General features: G+C 40.6%; 1 protein-coding gene across 1 annotated transcript; it reads left to right on the forward strand.

The window, feature by feature from the left end:
- The first annotated feature begins 3,223 nt into the window (after nucleotides 1–3,223).
- On the forward strand, nucleotides 3,224–11,493 carry PSMA4 (proteasome 20S subunit alpha 4). Its single transcript, XM_079913873.1, has 9 exons — nucleotides 3,224–3,325; nucleotides 4,748–4,774; nucleotides 5,000–5,042; nucleotides 5,325–5,487; nucleotides 6,800–6,877; nucleotides 7,202–7,290; nucleotides 7,754–7,884; nucleotides 8,626–8,749; nucleotides 9,870–11,493. Exons 2-9 carry the CDS (start codon nucleotides 4,772–4,774, stop codon nucleotides 10,022–10,024), a joined length of 786 nt encoding a protein of 261 aa, XP_079769999.1. The 5' UTR covers nucleotides 3,224–3,325; nucleotides 4,748–4,771; the 3' UTR covers nucleotides 10,025–11,493.
- The last annotated feature ends 8,296 nt before the right edge of the window (nucleotides 11,494–19,789 follow it).

A 19,789-nucleotide genomic window follows, 5' to 3' on the forward strand; every position in this document is an offset into this window, starting at 1 on the left:
ACATGTGTCCCCATATCCCCTCCCTCTTGAGCCTCCCTATCCCACCCCTCTAGGTCATCACAAAGCGCTGAGCTGATCTCCCTGTGCTATGCTGCTGCTTCCCACTAGCTAACTATTTTACATTCGGTAGTGCATATATGGGACTTAAGTAAACTTAAAAGCTTTTGCACAGCAAAGGAAACCATAAACAAGCCAAAAAGACAACCCTCAGAATGGGAGAAAATATTTGCGAGTGAAACAACAGACAAAGGATTAATCTCCAAAATATACAAACAGCTCACGGAGCTCAATATAAAAAAAAAAAAAAACAATCCAATTAAAAAATGGGCGGAAGGCCTAAATAGACATTTCACCAAGGAAGACATACAGATGGCCAAGAGGCACATGAAAAGATGCTCAACATCACTAATTATTAGAGAAATGCAAATCAAAACTACAATGAGTTATCACCTCACGCCAGTCAGAATGACCATCATCAAAAAATCTAGAAACAATAAATGCTGGAAAGGGTGTGGTGAAAAGGGATCCCTCCTGCACTGTTGGTGGGAATGTAAATAGTACTGTTGTGATTAATCCCCATTTTCAGATGAGGAAATAGATGCTTTAAAAGTTGAAGCAATTTGCTCCAAGAGAGCCAGGGACCCATACCACTTTCTCCTCTCCTCCTTTCTCCCCTCCCCTCCTCTCCTCTCTATGGGCTCACATACACACCTGTGTTAGGAGGATCAAATGAGATCATTCACAGGAAAGCACTTATGCTTCTCAAATTTAAGGGGTTGTGATTTTTATCTGCCTTGACCATTCAGGAAACTGGGGACTAGAAAAATGAACTAAAACTTGCATTTCACTCCCAGACCAATGTTCATTTTCTTATACCATGAAACTCTACAGATTTCCTGCTTGCTTGCTCCTTCTGCTAACATGGATTCTCTTCCACTGAATTATCTTAATGCAAATATTGCTGACCAACTCTTCAGATATTTAAATACGGGCTGCCTTGCATTGCTATTTTACTATTTGGTGTTTGCCCTAGCTTATCTCCAATCAATCAGGTCAATGTAGTTTATAAACTCTTTGGTGGCATACATTGAATAATATTTATTTCATTATCTTCAGAACCTAGCTTGGTGCCAGGCCCCTAGCACAGCCTTAATAGAGAACCGTCTGATGAACTGTTAGAATGAACGCACGTCTACAAGTGCTGGTCTTTTGGTTCTTTCCACCAATGAGGAGGAAAACCAGTTCTAGATTTGGGAATCAATACCATACCTCCAGCAAAGACTGTACTCTTGCAAGTATCTTTTTCTGTCTGGGCTTTTATCCCTCTAGACTGCAACAGAACTTTACTTTCTGGTGTTATTATCCTTAATCTCTCCATCTTACAGCCTTCATATTAGGGCCAGATAAAAACTCTCATTACAATATATTGCTGTGTGACAATTTAACCAAAAACTTAGTAGACTGAAAGCTCAATTTTTTATATCTTATGGATTCTTCAGGTCACGAATTCAGACAGGCCCTGGGACAGCTTGTCTCTGCTCCACAATGCCTGGGGCCTCAGTGGGGAAGACCTCAATGCTGGGGGAGATTCAATGATGGGGGACTAAGATCATCTAGAGGAATCCTCACTCACAAATCTGGCCAGTCATGCTGGAACCTCAGCCGGGCTGTTGGTGGAATATCTCTCCATTTGGTCTCTGCTTGTTCATGGCATGGTGCCAGGCTTCCAAGAAACACCTTCCCAAGAGAACAAGACAGAAATTTATTTTTTATGACCTGCATTTGGAAGTCATATGATGTTACTTCCGTTGCAGTCACAGGCCCACCCAGATTCAGGGGAAAGGGACACAAAACCTCTCAATGGGAAGCATCCATGCCACATTGTAGGAGGAACATGTGGGATGGGAGATCATGAGGCTTCATCATCCTAAAACATCACTTTAATCCTCTTTTCCCACTACCTACAGAGAAAAAATTCTGGCATTGAAGGCATTCTACAGTTTGGCCTAAAATGCCTTTCCTCTTTTCCTCCCTTTATTGACGTCTCTTCACTCTGACCAGACTGAGCTACTCTGTCACCCAAACTTGTTAAACTCATTTTTACTTCTGCTCTTTTATCTCAACTGATCCCTCTTCTTTTGACCTAATAAATTCTACTTCTCATTTAAAAGTCTTAATGCTTAATTCGTCAGAATGAACTAAGGTGGCAGGAATCCTCAGAGAGATTACATAAGTTACACTGCCACCTAAGGATGCTTTCAGAACACCACCTGTCTGGCTGTGGCCCTTACCATTTTGCCTTGGCTCACCTCCCTATGTGCCTGGGAAGCAGAAATGAAAGGAGAGAGCTCAAACCACAACTCGTTCCCAGGTTACCTCCTTTTCAAAGCCCAGATCCGTCAATAATAAGTTTTTGCCCAACATGAAGAGGACAAAGTCCCTACCCTGTGGACCTCTTCTTCGAGGAGACTATGAGCAAATGACTACACATTAATTCAGACCTAGTCAAGCGTCTAGCTCGGAGAAACTTAAAACATGAATAGTAGATAGTTTACACAGAGACTGAAGCCAGATGAAAAAAAGAGTGGAAAGGAGAGATGGATAATGAACACATAAATAAACATGACAATTTCTGTATAAAAGATAACGTGTGTGTACGGTGATGGTAGGGTATTGCTTTAACTAGGTTGGTCAGGGGAATCCTTTCTAACGAGGTGAAAAGACAAGAGGAGAAGACTAGGGTGAAAGTTCTCCCAAAGGTGTAAACCCCCTCATAATATGCTTTATATGCCCCAAAATGCATGTATCAGCAATAAAAGTGGAAGACAGATTCAAGAAGGGAGATGGTGAGAAAAGGCAGAGTGAAGGGTAACGTCTGACGTGCTTGGGTCCGTTTTGAGAACAGGGCAGGAAAGGCAAGCAATTAACAGGCGGTCCCACACCAGTGCTCTCCTGGGCCAATGACTTAGTGCTGAATAGAAATCGAAAGTGAAAATAAAGCGCAAACAGTGGAAAAGGGACATTAGCTATAATTCCACTTCCTCCTTGGCCAGGGCCTTCCTGCCCCGCTCCCCGTGTTCTAGTGCCCCCTCATCGTGCTGAGGGTCCCTGCCAGTGCCTCCGAACCTCAACTCCGCGGCTCCCACGAGGACAACCGGCGCTCGCTCCGCCCCCCAGAGGAGTTCCGCGTCCTCGGCTGTCCCGCCCCCGCCGGTGGCTCTGCGCACGCGCGGGGGCCATATTAGCAGCGGATACTCAGGCGGTGGTGGTGCGTTTTCTCTCGCAGAGAAAGAGCTCCGTGTGGGCTCTTCAGCGTCTCCCCTCGGTGAGCCTTTGCCCCCTGTGCACTCGCGGAAGCTTGGCCGCTCTCTCCGCGGGCGGGGATCCTGAGCGTTGCGGCAGAGCTGGTCCCGGCCTGCAGCGGCCGCCGAGGAACCGTGGACACGATGACTCTGCACCGGCTCCTTGGTGATGGACCGGCCGCGGGACTGGCTCCGGACGGCCGCCGTCGGGCTTCTCTGCGCTGAGCAGGCACCACGGGGCTGGGGACGCTCGGGCGGCGGGGCGGGCGCGGGGCCGGTGGGCAGGACAGAGTTGTAGGGCTGCCTCCGTCACTGTTAAGAGTCCGTAGTGAAAGTGAACCTGCGGGAAAGGAGGTGCAGGTGAACTCGCCTCGGGCCGTTGTCCTGCGTCTGGCCTGGAGATGAGAAAGTTGTGTTCTCTCGCGAATCAGAAGCCCCGGCGGTCTCCTCTCTGTGATCTCCTGGCGCTCTGCTCAGGGCCAGCCTTACCTTTCACCTGCGTGTTGCAGGAGCCGCATAGCTGGTTACCCTGCCCCACTCTTCGCCAGCCAGAGCGATCTTTCTAAAATGCCGGTCAGCTCCTGTGGCTCTTTGGCCCAGCATCGTTCTTTGGAGCCCCATTGCATAAGAGATAGCATTCATAGTTTTACCTGGGCACGCGGGCCTTCGGGACCTGATCCCTCCTTATCTTTACATTTTTAATTACCGATATTCTAGAATTTGGGAAAATTGGCTCTGGAGGCCGAAGTTTGGCTTTTCCACCAAATCACGCTGAGCCCCAGTGTTGTCTTTTGCAGTAATAGTAAAGATGCCAAAGATTACCATCCCGCTCCTCCCCTTCATAGTTCAGGACCCCGTATCATTCTCTGGAGAAAGCCTAAGCCTCTTAGCTTGGCATTCAAAACTCTACATGGTCTGGATACTTGCTTAGTTCTTTAGTTTTTTCATATCTTTTTTAACTTCAGCAATTTCTCTCGCCCATTAAGCTATTCTGCCTCAGTGCCTTTTGCCCAAGCTTTCTCCTCTGCCTGGAATGCCTTTCCCTTCTTTCTTCCCCTGTTCTTCCTCTTAGGCCTAAATGTTCTCAGCCTTATTTCTGCCTCTCCCATCTCTAATTTGGGCTCATTTTCTGTATGTGTTTCGCAAAAAATACTTTCTTGATTTTCTCCAACCCTCTTCCCACTCTACCCTTAGTGCCTCTGTTACCATATTGCTTTATAAGTGTCCTTCTGTGTCTTCTCCCTCACCTGGCCACCAGACTGTACGCTCTTTAGGAAAGAGATTGCTCTTACCCATGCTGGCATTCCAGCATTTGGCATAGTGCCTGGTGCACCGTAAATGTTGGTTGAATGAAGAGAGTGAAGAAAACATTTTTTTTTCAAGTCAAGAAATGCTTTTTAAATTGTAAGTTTCATTTTAATAATTATCCTGTTTTCTTTTTACAGGAATTATCATAAAGTTCAGAAAACATGGTGAGTTAATACACATGCCAGTTAGCTGTTGCCTGATAAATTGTATTGCTTGTACTCAGCTTACAGACTTGCATGAGAAAATTGAAATGGAATGATGCCTTACCAGTTTCCTCCCACTCTCTGAATTTTGTATACCAGGATGTGTTCTGTAAAATGACTTGAGGGTTTACAGGAGTTGGCTTACTAAAAGTGGGGAGGAATCATTTGTATGTTTTTCCTTTGCAGTCTCGAAGATATGACTCCAGGACCACTATATTTTCTCCAGAAGGTAAAATATAAATTGTTTGACCTGTCTCAAATAAAAAAAAAATTTTAAGTATTTGAATTTTAGGGGTGGGTGGGGAATCTACAAACTTTTTTTAAGACTCAGTTGTTCATCCTTTCTGTAGTTTGAAGTAATGATCACCAGGTTGATTACGTACATCACAGGACTATGAGTAAAAGTAGGACTCTCGTCTGTAGCCCTCCAGTGTTGTTGCTGATTTCTCTTGAACCAGTGGTGCAAGAACAAGGAAGAGAGTCTTGGTTTCTCACTGCTTTTGTCTTGTAGGTCGCTTGTACCAAGTTGAATATGCCATGGAAGCTATAGGACATGCAGGCACCTGTTTGGGAATTTTAGCAAATGATGGTGTTCTGCTTGCAGCAGAGAGACGTAACATCCACAAGCTTCTTGATGAAGTCTTTTTTTCTGAAAAAATTTATAAACTGAATGAGTAAGTGAAATCTTAGGGCAAACATCTCATCATATTTTCGGAGGGCTATTCCATGTGACATGATAGAATTGAACAGTTTGTTCTGTTTTTACTTCTGAAATTTTTTCCTTTTAACTTACTTGCTTGAAACTTCCTTGAGGCCCAGGACCATATGTTATTCTTTTAAAGTGCAGGGTCAAGTACTTAGTGGAGAAACAGCGTTGTATAGTGATAAGAGGCCTGGTAGTCACACAGCTTTGGGTTAAATCTGGGCTCCACCAATGCAAAGAATATGAAAGTAACTGGGACTTTCATATTCACCAAAGAATATGAAAGAATATGAAAGCTGTGACTTCACACCCATTGTTTAACTTCTCTGGGCTTCAGAGCCTACTAGAGCGGTTGTGGCAGTTTAATGAAATAAAATTAAATGAATGAGATAAACTAGCACAGTGTTTGGCATATAGGAGGCCCTCAAGGTATTGTTTATAATGGTTACTCAGGAATTATTTTGAATTATACTGAATCTTACCAAAGAATAGGCCTCCTGAAGGTCTGGGAAAAGTTTAGACTTTTCTGTACACTTAGTGAAGTTTCTGTTACAGTTGGGTGTTCAGGGCTTTGCAGCTAGCAGAGAGCTGGATTTGCTCATTGGAGACTTTCCCTTCAGTGGTGAGCCAGGTGAATTCTGGTTATAGGGCCTTTCTGATACACTCACCCAAGAAAGTGTCATCCCTCCACAGTCACTATTGGGCCCCTCAGCAGCTTGCAGGCTTGATTAGGCACAGTGCCAGAGGGTGTCGAAGCTGTAGGAGAGCCGGGGCGGCTTTCAGGGAATGGGGAGTAGAGAAAGGAAATGCACCCTCCCTGTAAGCCTAGCCCTGAGCAGGCTCATAAAATATCCCGCCCTTCGGGTCCCCTCACCCTCACCCCCATCAAGTTAGGCCTTAGGAGGTGAGAGTGCTTACTACCCAAGAGCGTGGGGTAGTCTGTCTTCCTGTCTGGCAAAACCTTTTTCTTCTTTGTGGTTGAATCTTCTTGGGATTTACCCTAGCTTCCTAGTGTTTATTCTCTTGCCCTGTTCACAGGGTGGTGATGGTAAATACATCTCTTGTGAAGAACTTAAGTGTGCATTTGTTTATCTTATGTGTTAAATGACATCAAGTTGAAAGTTTCCTACAAAGATAAAACACATAGGTTTTGTTTGAAGGGTGTAGCAGCTGAGAGGAAGCATGGTGAATTTCTAATAGAGCTTAGTACTTTCTAAAACTTGTAAAATACCCCTGGTAAACATCTTCTCTGCTTACAGATAAATGTCTTTCTTTTCCTCAAGGGATATGGCCTGCAGTGTGGCAGGCATAACTTCTGATGCTAATGTTCTGACTAATGAACTGAGGCTCATTGCTCAAAGGTATGGTCATAAATACTATAATTGATGATATGTAAAATTAGTTTCGATGTTTCTAAGAACTCATTTTTGTAAAGATTAAAGTCATTAAAAACCTATTAATTGCAAATTACAGTGTTTTTTTCTTTAACCAAACTTGCAAAATATTAGTTACTGTATGATTTTCAAGATGTTGCCATGCCCTCTACTCTCCCCCTTTAGATTATTTATAAGTGACTATTATGTTGACCCCATGACAGAGATTTCTTTTCAGAGGGCATTTTGCTTAGAGTGTGTATATAGAGTGTTTTAGAGAAAACTATTCATACGCCAGTTTCTTTATCCTAGGTATTTATTGCAGTATCAGGAGCCAATTCCTTGTGAGCAGTTGGTCACAGCACTGTGTGATATCAAACAAGCTTATACGCAGTTTGGAGGTACTGAAACTTTTGGAAATTTTATTCCCAAAAGATAAAACGTTTTATGAGTAATAACCTTTTTGAGATGGTAAAATGAAATTGAAAGTGAAATAAGTAGACACTTTTCATCCATTCTCACTTCATGAACTAACTGGCTTCCACTATGTAGACTATCAAACATTTTATTAATAGACTATTGAAAGGCCAAAATAACATTTTCAAATCAGGAAACAAATTGCTTTTTACATAATGATGAAATTTAGCACTGGTCCTCTTTGTCTTTATTCCCTCTCCTGGCTGCATCCAAATCCTAGAAACAAAAGTGGAATTTTTGATGGAGCTTATCTGTGGTGGCCAGAACACGGAACAGTTTATGAATGCTTAACTTCACAGAAGAGGGGTTAGCCACTGAGCTCAAGTAACCATAGTGACACTAAATTTAGATTGTTGGTATGTTTAGCTTTTTTTTTCTCTGTTAAAGGAAAACGTCCCTTTGGTGTTTCATTGCTTTACATTGGCTGGGATAAGCACTATGGCTTTCAGCTCTATCAGAGTGACCCTAGCGGAAATTATGGAGGATGGAAAGCTACATGCATTGGAAATAATAGCGCTGTGAGTATTTTTGTGTTGCTATAGAATGTAGCAAAGGGTCTAGTAACTGCCGTAGTTTTAAAGTAGTGATGAGTGTAAACAGCATTTTAAGGTAGCTGCAACAGCCTTAATGTGATATGAAAGTATCTGTGATTTCTATTGGTGATGAAGTCACAGGTACTACTAATACTACTAGGGTTTACTGCCTACAGTAATAATGAAAGGAAGTGCTAATTTTCAGTTAGAAGTTGTGAAAATAAGATCTAGTTCCCCCGTCTCCCACATACTAGTTCACAGACGCCCTGAATTCTGTCATGGATACCTGGGATTCATTCATAGATCATCAACATCCCTCCTTTGCACCCCTATCCCATGTCAACCCTCCCTGCCATTAAAATTGTTTATGTTGTATACACACTAACAAACGTAAGGTAGATAGCTAGTGGGAGGCAGCCACGTGGCACAGGGATATCGGCTTGGTGCTTTGTGACCGCCTGGAGGGGTGGGATAGGGAGGGTGGGAGGGAGGGAGATGCAAGAGGGAAGAGATATGGGAACATATGTATATGTATAACTGATTCACTTTGTTATAAAGCAGAAACTAACACACCATTGTAAAGCAATTATACCCCAATAAAGATGTTAAAAAAAATTGTTTATGTTGGTTATAATGCCAATAATAATTCAGGCATTATTCATGTTCCTAAAAATCGCAAAAATTTAAAGGAAGTTCTCTATGTTGATTCTTCCTTATGTTTTATAGGCAGCTGTGTCAATGTTAAAACAAGATTACAAAGAAGGAGAAATGACTTTGAAGTCAGCTCTTGCTTTAGCTATCAAAGTCCTAAATAAGACCATGGATGTTAGTAAGCTCTCTGCTGAAAAAGGTAATTTATGTCCACTCCTCTAATTTGTTTGCTTAGTGAGGGAATTGATAGAGTAGGCCTTTAACATGTTATCATAGTGCACTGAAACAGCAGCCTTATAAGTTAGGTGACCTTACAGCTATTTCCTAAGACTTGCCCAAGGTCAACACTGACAAGTTCTGGAGCCACCGTCCCACACTACATAACAGGCTTAAGGACTTGAGCCTGAATGTTCTCAATATTCATAGTTAAATCTGATCCATGCTATTTTATCTTATCGACTTCTTGACAGTGATATCTGTGCTCATGTGTACATATGATAAAGAATATGAAAGTAATTATATGGTTATATATGTTTGGTGTCCTTCACCAGAGATACAACATTTGCATGAGTTGTACCCTCTGTTCTTCTGAATCTACTGATCTCTTACGTTAAGCCCATGTTTGCAATTGTAAATGCTTTATTTAACTAAAGTTACATGACCATATAAAACAATATTTGTAAGTAATGTTTTTCAAAAATTGTGGTAAATTAACGTATTGATTTAGTTTAGGATAACTTAGCTCCTGGTGTTGCTTTAAAAAATGCCATTTACTTGCAGATTGTCCTCTTGTCTACTTCTACCTAATTTCAAGGAGGCACTACTCAATTTTCCCTTCTCAAAATTTCTCCTCCTTTTGGCATTAGTCTGCTTTTCTCATCCATAGTCATGGGAGCTGCTTTTCATGCCTTTGTTTTGAAAAGAGATTTGAAAAGTTCATGAAAAGTAAGTGTAAGTACTGGTTAAAGATTTTGGCTGAGCCCTCAGAGGTTCTAACGAGGAAACTGGCTCTTTCTGGTCAGGCCAGCTAGAGCAATTGGCTGGTTGTACTTTTTCCGCAAAAGTAACAGAACAGCAGCTCAGAAAGTTAGTATGGATGAAGATAAAGATGATATTAAAGTAAAAATATTCATAAAAACATTACAGTATCGAAGGTATTTTGTTTCCATGAAAGTATCCATGAATTATATTCAGCAGAAAACTTGGAAAAGTGGTGTACTATGGCTCAAACGGTATGAAGAGATTAAACTGTGGTTGCTTATTAAGGGTTTTGGCTAAGTATGGCTGCCTGTATTACAAGTGTGTGTGTTTGCTTCCAGTGGAAATCGCCACACTAACAAGAGAGAATGGAAAGACAGTCATCAGAGTTCTCAAACAAAAGGAAGTGGAACAGTTGATCAAAAAACATGAGGAAGAAGAAGCGAAAGCTGAGCGTGAGAAGAAAGAAAAAGAACAGAAAGAAAAGGATAAATAGAAGACAAAATCAGGGATTTTATAACTCATTTGGGGCACCATTTCAGTGTAAAAGCTGTCCTATTCTTCCACATTGAGAAAGCTTTGACTTTTTTTTTTAACTTGTCTAGTGGGAAAATAGGATGGTACCAACTGAATTGGGTCCTTGTTATTGCTGTCCAGGTGAATATTGTAATGATGGTTACTCTTTATGGACATCTTAATCACCCTCCCCCTCTTTTTTTTTTTTTTGAATAAAACTTGGAAAGAATGGAAATGGTGAAGGAAAACATTCTCTAGCAGTAACTGTTAAAGATACCAGGATTAATAGGGCTGTGGTCTTTTCACACTTTATGTGTACTGTGGCTACTCTTGCAGTTACTTTTTTTTTGGCTGCGTTGCGTCTTCATTGCTGCACATGGGCTTTCTCTCGTTGGCGCCGATCAGGGGCTACTCTTCATTGCGGTGCATGGACTTCTCATCGCGGTGGCTTCTCTTGTTGCAGAGCATGGGCCCGAGGCCACAGGCTTCAGTAGTTGTGGCTCGTGGGCTCTAGAGCACAGGCTCAGTAGTTGTGGCGCACAGACTTAGTTGCTCCGTGGCATGTGGGATCTTCTTGGACCAGGGATTGAACCCATGTCCCCTGCATTGGCAGGCGGATTCTTAACCACTGCGCCACCAGGGAAGTCCCAGTTACTTTTAAATAAGATGTTAAAATGGACAGAAATGTAAACATCATAAGAAAAGAAAGGTGGGAACTGTGCAGTGAAGATTTTCTATTCTTTGTTCCCCTACCATCTTGGAGAACCTGTAGCCCAATTTGAGCAAAACGGAGAGCTGTCCTTCTCCTAGGTCTCGTCTGATATTACCCTATCCGAAGCCTATCTAGTGAAATAAGAGTCGTTCGCCAACCTTTGATATTGATGGGTGTTCATACTGGACTTAAAAATCGTGTGTGTGTGTGTGTGTACACATACATACTTGCAAACATAGTAAAACGCGAAAGGTAGAATTAAAATGAAAGCCCTGTGTATCCACTACCGAGCTTCAGAAACAAATTAATCAATACTTTTGAAGCCGCCTGTGTGTCCCTTTCAGGTCTCATTCTTCTCTGTTTCCCTCTACCCCCGAGAGGTGACCACTGCCTTGAGCTCATCATTCCTGTAAGCTATGGGTTTTCCACTCTGGTTTTCTGCCCCTCTACTCCAGGTGGTCCTGGTAGGTCTGTCAATCAGATAATCCCATGCCTTTCACAAAGGTGAGCACATCACTCAGTCTGGCCAGATTATCATGTCTGTCTGCAGGGATGGGTTTGAGAATGAACGTGTGGGCTGAGCCAAGCCAGACTTGATGTGTGGATATGAGGAAAGAATACTGAAGGTCCTGCATTAGGACCAGCTCTCCCAGTCGGCAGCCCAAGCAATGTGAAAGGTTATGCAAGAGAAACTAAGGCTACAGAGGAAAAAGAACCAAAAGATGAGAATAGTTCAGTTTGGCCAAAGGGAGCTCCACCGCTGAGCTTTGCTTAGGATGCTGTCACTTAGAATAGAATCCTCTGATGGAAGTGCTGTAGGGCAGTGCTACTTAAAAGCGTGGTCTGTGGAGCACCACCTGGGTGTTTGCTAGAAATGCAAATTCTAGCGTCCCATCCCAGGCCGCCTGAATAAAAATCTTGGCATAGAGCCCAACAATCTGTTTTAACCAAGCTCTGCATGTGTTTCTAATTCATGCTGAAGTTTGAGAAGTGCTTTGCTGCATATTGGAATCATCTGAAAATCTTTTAAATTTCTTTGTACCCAGGCTATACCCCATACCAATTAAAGCAACCTCTGCAGTGGACCCTGGCATTACCATTGCTCGAAATCTCCCCGGATGATCTAATGGACAGCAGGGATGAGAACCAGTGCATTGAGCCATAGCAGTGTTGTCAATCAGATATGGGGTCCCAGCCTAATCCCTAATTAAGTGCTCTTAAGCAATAGCAGTGTCTTGGAGTTTTCTGCACGTGGTGGTGTTCAAGCTATTTCCAAGCCCCTTTGACATAGTGCTTTTTGAATCTTCTAAATTTCTCTTAATACAGTTGATTCTTGTTTGTGGTAGCCATGTTCTGTAAAGTCAGCATGAAGGCTGAATTAGCAAATTCTGAGCCATTGCTCCTAGTAAAATAACAGGTTAGGTTCCTTTGAGCCTCTGGTTACAACACGTTCATCAACAGATCAATTCATAGCCTTGTTTTATGTGTGTTTCTGTTTAGAGACATTTAATGTACGTTGGTACTTCATTAATATTGAACTCATGGCCAACAGCACTTTAACTCATACCTAAATGAAGCTTATCTAATGCATATATTTTCTATGTAAGGCACATCACAGCTGCCTTGTGTTTAGGAACACTAGCAAACACTATACTGAAGGGACATTTTAAAAAGTGAAATCACCAACAAAAAGCACAAAAATTCAAAAAGCATAGCACAAAAATGACCAAAAGAACACTTGTTTACAGTATGAGCTGAAGCAAGAAGGTAGAGTGGCTCCTTGTTTGACTTCAGCTGGGAAAATGGACATCAGGCAACAAATACTTCCATAGCTCTGTGCATGTCCACAGTGACCAGGAGAGCACTGTGAGTATTGGTTTTGGGGTTAAAGGCAAACTTGCAAATGCAGAATCTGTACATAATGAGGGTTGACAGTATGTCGTAAAATGACCTTTCAGTCTCGCTATGCACAGAAGTAGAGGTAGATGGAGAAGTGAATTGATAAATCCTGTTGGCTTTATCTCCAGAATGTATCTAGAATCCAACCATTTACCACTGCAGGTACCCTGATCCATGCCACCATTCTCTCTCACTTGGACTATTGCTACAGGCTCCATCTGCTTCCTTTCCCTTCAGCCAATTCTCAACACAGCAGCCTTTCAAAATGTAAGATTGTGCTACTGGTTTGCTCAAAACTCTCCAGTAGCTTCCCTTCTTGCTCAGTAAAAGCCAGATTCTTTACACTGGTTTACAAGGTGCCCCATACTCTGGCCCCTCTGCTACCTTCTCTTCCACCTTGTGCTCCCTTCCTCACTCTATTCATCAGATGAGCCCCCTTGTTCCTTGGAATAACAAGCCCTCTTCCATCCCAGGATCTTTGCACTTGCCATTCCCTCTGACCTGGGAATACTCTTCCCCTGGGAACATCAGTATGGCCCACTCACCTCGTGCAGGTCTCTCTCTCAATGTCACCTTATTTGGCTACTTCCTACAGAAGAGCAGTCTGTTCCCCACACACTCACATTCTCCTTCTCCCTGCTGAGTTTCCTCCATAGCACTCAACACCATCTGGCCTGTTTACTGTCCGTCTACCTCACTGGAATATAAGCTTCCAGAGTAAGGACTTTGTTTTATTCAACAGCTATGTTCCAGTACCTAGAACAGAAACTGGTACCTATTAGGCAAGAATTAAATATTGTTGAAGGAATGAATAGTGGCTCTTGATATGGTGGAGTGAAATCCTAAAATACACCTCTTTTCCATCCAGGTCAGTAGAACTGGTGGGTTTTCCATATTCTGATCACCCCTTCAACACGTGCTTAAAGTTGTGACGACTTCAAAGACTGTAGTGGGTAAGACAGCTTAGCATATTTTACCACCACATTAGAAGCAAGTCTTCAGAACTTCACCCAAAAGATGGGCAAATTTTGACATATTCACCCTTTTGTTGAAATAATTTCATACTGTAGGGGAAAAGTAGAAGGTGGGGTTGCAGCAGGGGCTATTCTATAACTGGGTTTTTTCCTGCTCTCGGGCTGACTGCTAGCCTAGATTCTCACCCAGCTTCTTTTTCCTCTGTTCTGTGGTGTATTTTTAGTCCTAGATTTCAGACCCCTCTGGTTCCTGATGACTCATCCCAAATATAAGCTTAGCAATCCTCATCTGAACAGGGGCACTCCTCCACCTACAGCAGGCATTTCATCCTCTCACCTGGGCAAAACTTGTGGGTTCTCACAGGGGCACTACGGGTTCAAGAGCACCTTAACAGAAACAAATAGGAAACCAAAAAGCTAAAAGTTTCAAATCTTGAGTCAAACTTTAAAATCAAAATCTTAAGCTGATTTCATTTTGGTGAGTTACAAATCACGTTTTTAAAAATAAATCGTGGAAAAAAATCATGTTCCTTCATATAATTTTATTGCTGGTGTTTTTCTTAATCAGAAAATAAGACTCTGGAATTTCTACAGTCCAGCACTTGGACAGTTCCATGAAAGTATTTGTTTTAGCAATGTAAAAATATTCTACATTCTGGAAAAAAATCAGAAAGTGGATTCATTTCTTTATTTCTTTATATTTACCATATTCCTGGTAATTTTAGGTGATGTGGATTCATGGATGAGTAAGACATGTCCTCAGTTCTTTTTTTTAATTGAAGTACAGTTGATTTATAATGATTCAGGTGTACAGCAAAGTGATTCAGTTACATATATACATATATTCTATTTCAGATTCTTTTCCATTATAGGTTATTACAAGGCATTGAATATAATTCCCTGTGCTATACACTAGGTCCTTGATGTTTATCAATTTTATATATAGTAGTGTGTATATGTTAATCTCAAATACCCAATTTACCCCTCCCCTCATCCTCAGTTCTTAATGTGCAGTCTCGCAGGAAAGGCGGGGCTGTCATCAACTACTTAACAATGTGGAGGATGTGCTGGACTCCAGGTGGCTGTACACTGAGGTTAGGGAGGAAAGGCAGAAGGAACTGCTGTGTAAAGGCCTGGTGGTGGGAAAGCTTCACATTTTTATGGAAAATCCATAGCTGAGCAGAGCTAGAGCATAGCTCGTTAGGGGAAGAAGAGGAACAAGAGATGAGGTTGGACACGTATGCTAAGGAGAGAAGACAGCTTCACAGATCTTGGAGTTTGTGCTCGATACAATGCAGAGGCTGCTGAGATTCTTAGTAAATGAGAGAAACAATTAACACTCGAACTCTTGGAGTCCAGAAGATGCATTAAGTAGGAAGAGACATAAGGCAGGGAAACCAGATAGGAGGCTACCTAAATAGGCAAGGAAGGATGAGGGTCTAAGAACAGAGAGGAGGGAGGCCCCCACACAGTGAGGGATGAGAGAGAGGGAGTAGAGGATGACTAGGGCCTCTAACTCAGATAAGTAGTTTCAATCTAATTTTAAAAGACATTAAGTGAATATGATGAACTACTCTTAAAATTTCCTAACGTCTTTTTTCTTATTGCTGTTTTGGCTTAAAACCAATATCCCTGGGAGGGAAGGATTCTGCAAACAATATTGCACATTACACAGTGAGTAAAACCATGTCAAATGCTTTCTTTTTCTCTTTCTTCCACATGTTGTTCATTTGTATTCTTTTGTGTACTGTCCATCTCCTTTGCTCAGTTTTCTATCAGAGCATTTAACTTCTAAAAAATTCATTTTTAATGCAGGTATACTGAAGGCTTTTTGTGTTTATGCAGGCAAAACTATCAATCATTTATAGTTCTTGTTGTTAGTATCATGCATATAAAGATATTCCCCATGCCAAAGTCTATAACATACTTCTAGTAAATTTGTGGTTTTATCACTTTTATCATGCACAATTTTATTTATTGTTTGAATTTAATTTATTTAATTTAATTTAATTTTTTATTTTATTTTTGGCCACATTGGGTCTTTGTTGCTGCACGCGGGCTTTCTCTAGTTGTGGCGAGTGGGGGCTACTCTTCATTGTGGTGTGCAGTCTTCTCATTGTGGTGACTTTTCTTGTTGTGGAGCATGGGCTATAGGCACTTGGGCTTCAGTAGTTGTGGCGTGTGGGCTCAGTAGTTGTGGCTCGCAGGCTCTAGAGCGCAGGCTCAGTAGCTGTGGTGCCTGGTCATAGTTGCTCCATGGCATGTGGGAACTTCCCGGACCAGGGCTTGAACCCGTGTCCCCTGCATTGGCCGGCAGATTCTTAACCACTGCGCCACCAGGGAAGCCCCTATCATGTGCAATTTTAAATATATAATTGGTATCTATTTTTAAAAGGCACTATTTAAGTTAATCATGCAACTTTAATTCCATTGTTCAGGCTAATTGGGAATTGTCCATTCTTTTTTTTTTTTGGCTAGATATTGTTTTAATGAGAATTATAAAAGACCAAAACCATTTTTTGGCAAACTGCCCTTTTTTTTAAACAAATGATTTGCTTTTAATTACAAATACTGTGTAAGACAATGCCTTCTTTTGCAAAACCAATAAGTACAAGAATAAATTTTAAACAGATGTGATTTGTCCAAGATATTTGGGGGGAGGAAGAGAGCCTGATTTTTTTCCAGTATTAAAAAAAAAATGAGTCTTCCCTAAACTTTCAAAGAAAAAGTTTGAAGGTATGACTCAACTGGAGAAAAAAAAGAGAGAGAGACCATCTTATAGCTGCTTTAAATAGCTTCTGATAATTCTTCCGATGTTACCTTTCCTTTCCAGAACTCATAACTTCACAAAATAGTTGAATTTAAAATATTTCTAATGAACTGATTAATGGGGGAAAAAGAAAATGAATGAATTCAGAATGACATGAAATAAGATAGTTATTTGCCTTTCTTGGTTTATTTACTTATTTATTTTTTGGTAACAGCTTTATCGAGATATAATTCATAGACCATACAATTCACTCATTTAAAGGGTACACGTCAATGACTTTTAGCATAGTCACAGAGTCGTACAACTATCACCACAATCTTAGAACATTTTCATCATCTGGGAAAGAAATCTTGTACCAATTTGCCATCACCCCCAGGTCCCTCCTCAGCCCTACACAACCACTAATCTACTTTCTGTCTATACAGAGTTGCCTATTCTGGGAATTTCATATAAATGGAATCATATACTAAGTGGTCCTCTGTGACTGGCCTCTTTCACTGAGTGTAATGTTTTCAAGGTTCATCCACGTTGTAGTATGTATTGGTATTTCTTTGTTTACTAGGTGAGAGAAATAATAGCATGAATTCATCTCCTTTTATTACTGAATAATATTCCATTGTGTGATTATACCACATTTTATCTATTCATCAGTTTGGGGACATTAGGGTTGTTTCTGTTTTTTGGTTATTATGAGTATTGCTGCTTTGAATACTCATGTATATGTTTTTGTGTGGACATGTGTTTTAATTTCTCTTTCTCTATATACCTAGTAGTGGAATTGATGGGTCATATCTTGGTTAATTTTTAATCCATATTTATACTATACATTCATATTAACAATTCAGATTTTAAAAGGAGTCTTCTTTCTGCTATTTTCTCCTGTAAGAGCCCAATAAAAATGGGAACTGGATTGACTCCTTGAGTAAATGTACATATATGAATTCATTTGTTGTCCTTGAAGTAGGTCTCACAGTTGGAGAGGATTTTGGCTTCCTTTCATCCTGGCAGGAAGAATGTCTTCTCTAAGTTCCTTTATGCCTAACACTAGGAAAGGCCACGTCTTTGATTCTGTACCCAAGAGCCTTATATAACAACATTCTCTGAAAACGTCAGTCCGAATGACTTTGAGAGAACACAGAACGAGAGAATCCGGGGTAAATTGTCTTCTGGGTCCTATACAATCTAACAACTTGCTTTTCCCGATCACAAAAGCAGTGCATGCTCAATTTGGAAAATACACAACAAATTAAATAATAATTGCCCTTACTATCTTGCCCAGAGTTAGCCACTGTTAGCTTATTTCACTGGCCCAGTTTAGCTGCAGAATAAGTGTACTGGTAGACTATGGCAAATTACAGAAAAGCTATTTTATTTATTTATTTATTTTAGGTTTAATGTGAGGTTTATTTATTTATTTTTAAATTAATTTTTATTGGAGTATAGTTGCTTTACAATGTTGTGTTAGTTTATACTGTAAAGCAAAGTGAATCAGCTATATGTATACATATGCCCCCTCTTTTTTGGATTTCCTTCCCAGTTCGGTCACCACAGAGCATTGAGTAGAGTTCCCTGAGGTATACAGTAGGTAGAAAAGCTATTTTTAAATAGTCTTAAATGAGAATTTAAAATAAGTTTTTTCCTTTTCATTGCTCTTCTAAAGCATTTTGCAGCCTTAGAACACGCTGTTTCTCAATACAACAGAGTAGAAGCTATCATTTGTTGAGTACACAAATGTGTCAGTTACTGTATATTTATCAGTGCTAATTCTCACCATAACCTTGTAAAACATTTAGTATAATTGTAGCACTGAGGGCCTACAATGTGCCCAGTGATTTAGAGGCAAACTTTCTATTTATGTAGCTGAGAAAACCAAAGCTCAGAAGAGATGAGCTTGTGCCAAGTCACACAGCTCCAGTGCCACCACTGCAGTGCAAGCCATTGCTGTCATCCCTGGCCTGGGCTTCTATGGGAGCCTCCCCCATTTGTCCCTCTCTAGCCCTTTTCCCCTTAACTTCTAGAGTGTTTTCAATTTGTTGAAAACTAAAGAATACTTGAAGTCACCTGTAAGAAAAAGGATATATTTGATCCTTGGTTACATCAGATCTTCTTAGTCACTGGTGAAGCAGAGTTGAAATTGCTTGTTGTGCTTTTGATGCCCATTTGATCTCTCCGACACTCTGCGAGATAGTAGATTGGGAAATACAGAAAGTTCTTGACATATTGGGGAGTGCAGTCTTTGGTCTTTGATGTCAGATAAACACCAGTGTGGATCCTTGCTCTGTCACCTCCTAGCTATTCATTCAACAATTATTTGAGAATCAGCTATTTGTCAAGTTCTCAGGATGATACAGTGAACAAGATAGGTAATATCTCTGCTTTCATGGAACTTACTGTGTGTAGGGGAGGAAAGCAGAAAATAAATGAGATTATTAATCAAGCGTGTTATAGAAGAGCAAGGAGAGATTGTGTCTCGTGTGAGACAGCTGTGGAACTGGAAATTACCAAATGATTTCCAATTTTGAGAGACTTGGATCAGGTGGCTTAGAATTAGGTTAAAGAAAATCGATTCTCTGGAACAATCAGTGCCATACATTAACTTTCAGAGGGAGTTTTTTGTATTGCTAAAAGGTTGCTCATCTGGTCTTCTTATGCATATAGAAAACTTGACATCAATTAGTAATCACTAGATAGATGAGAAAATGAACCTTGCTAAATAAATTAGAGGAGCAGATAATTACAGCAGAGTCCCAAATGTAGTAGAGAAACAGCTCCATTTTGGTTTTAATTTATCCTCACATCCCTAAATGCCTTACATGGCAGCTTACAAATTACAAATGGAAGAGAAATATATTTAATTTTGAATTTTTTGAGTGCTTTTGAGGATCATAATTCCTTAATATCCCTTGATTGAGGTGGGAATAGTCTAGGGACAATTAAATTGGCAATCAATGAATTAAATTCTAAGAGGACAATTCTCCTGGTGCATAGCTACAAATTTCTGGAGCATTTGTGGTCTATACCTGCAGTATAATTTGTCCTTTGGATTTATTTTTGATATATGTGGCAGTGTCTATAAATACCTCTCATTTCTAGAATAGAAAGAGAGTGAGATATAGGCTGTATATTTGATAAGAATATTTAAATTCTACGTTTTGCACAGAGTCAAGCATTTGCAATTGTGTTTTGTGGTCATTAAGTAAGGGCATAAGTTTCTTTTTAAAATTTATAATAGTATGTCACCTATGAAGAACACTTCATTTAATGAAATCAATATTTACATATTTCTAATAAATTGTGTTGATCTAATACACAAATGTTGAGCTTTTGCATAGTAATTGCAAATCTGCTGAAGGAATTTATCTAGAGAAATCCATATTTGTGTTTTTTTTA

The sequence above is a fragment of the Stenella coeruleoalba genome (genome assembly GCF_951394435.1).
Source record: "Stenella coeruleoalba genome assembly, chromosome: 2".
NCBI classification, from domain to species: Eukaryota; Metazoa; Chordata; class Mammalia; order Artiodactyla; family Delphinidae; genus Stenella; species Stenella coeruleoalba.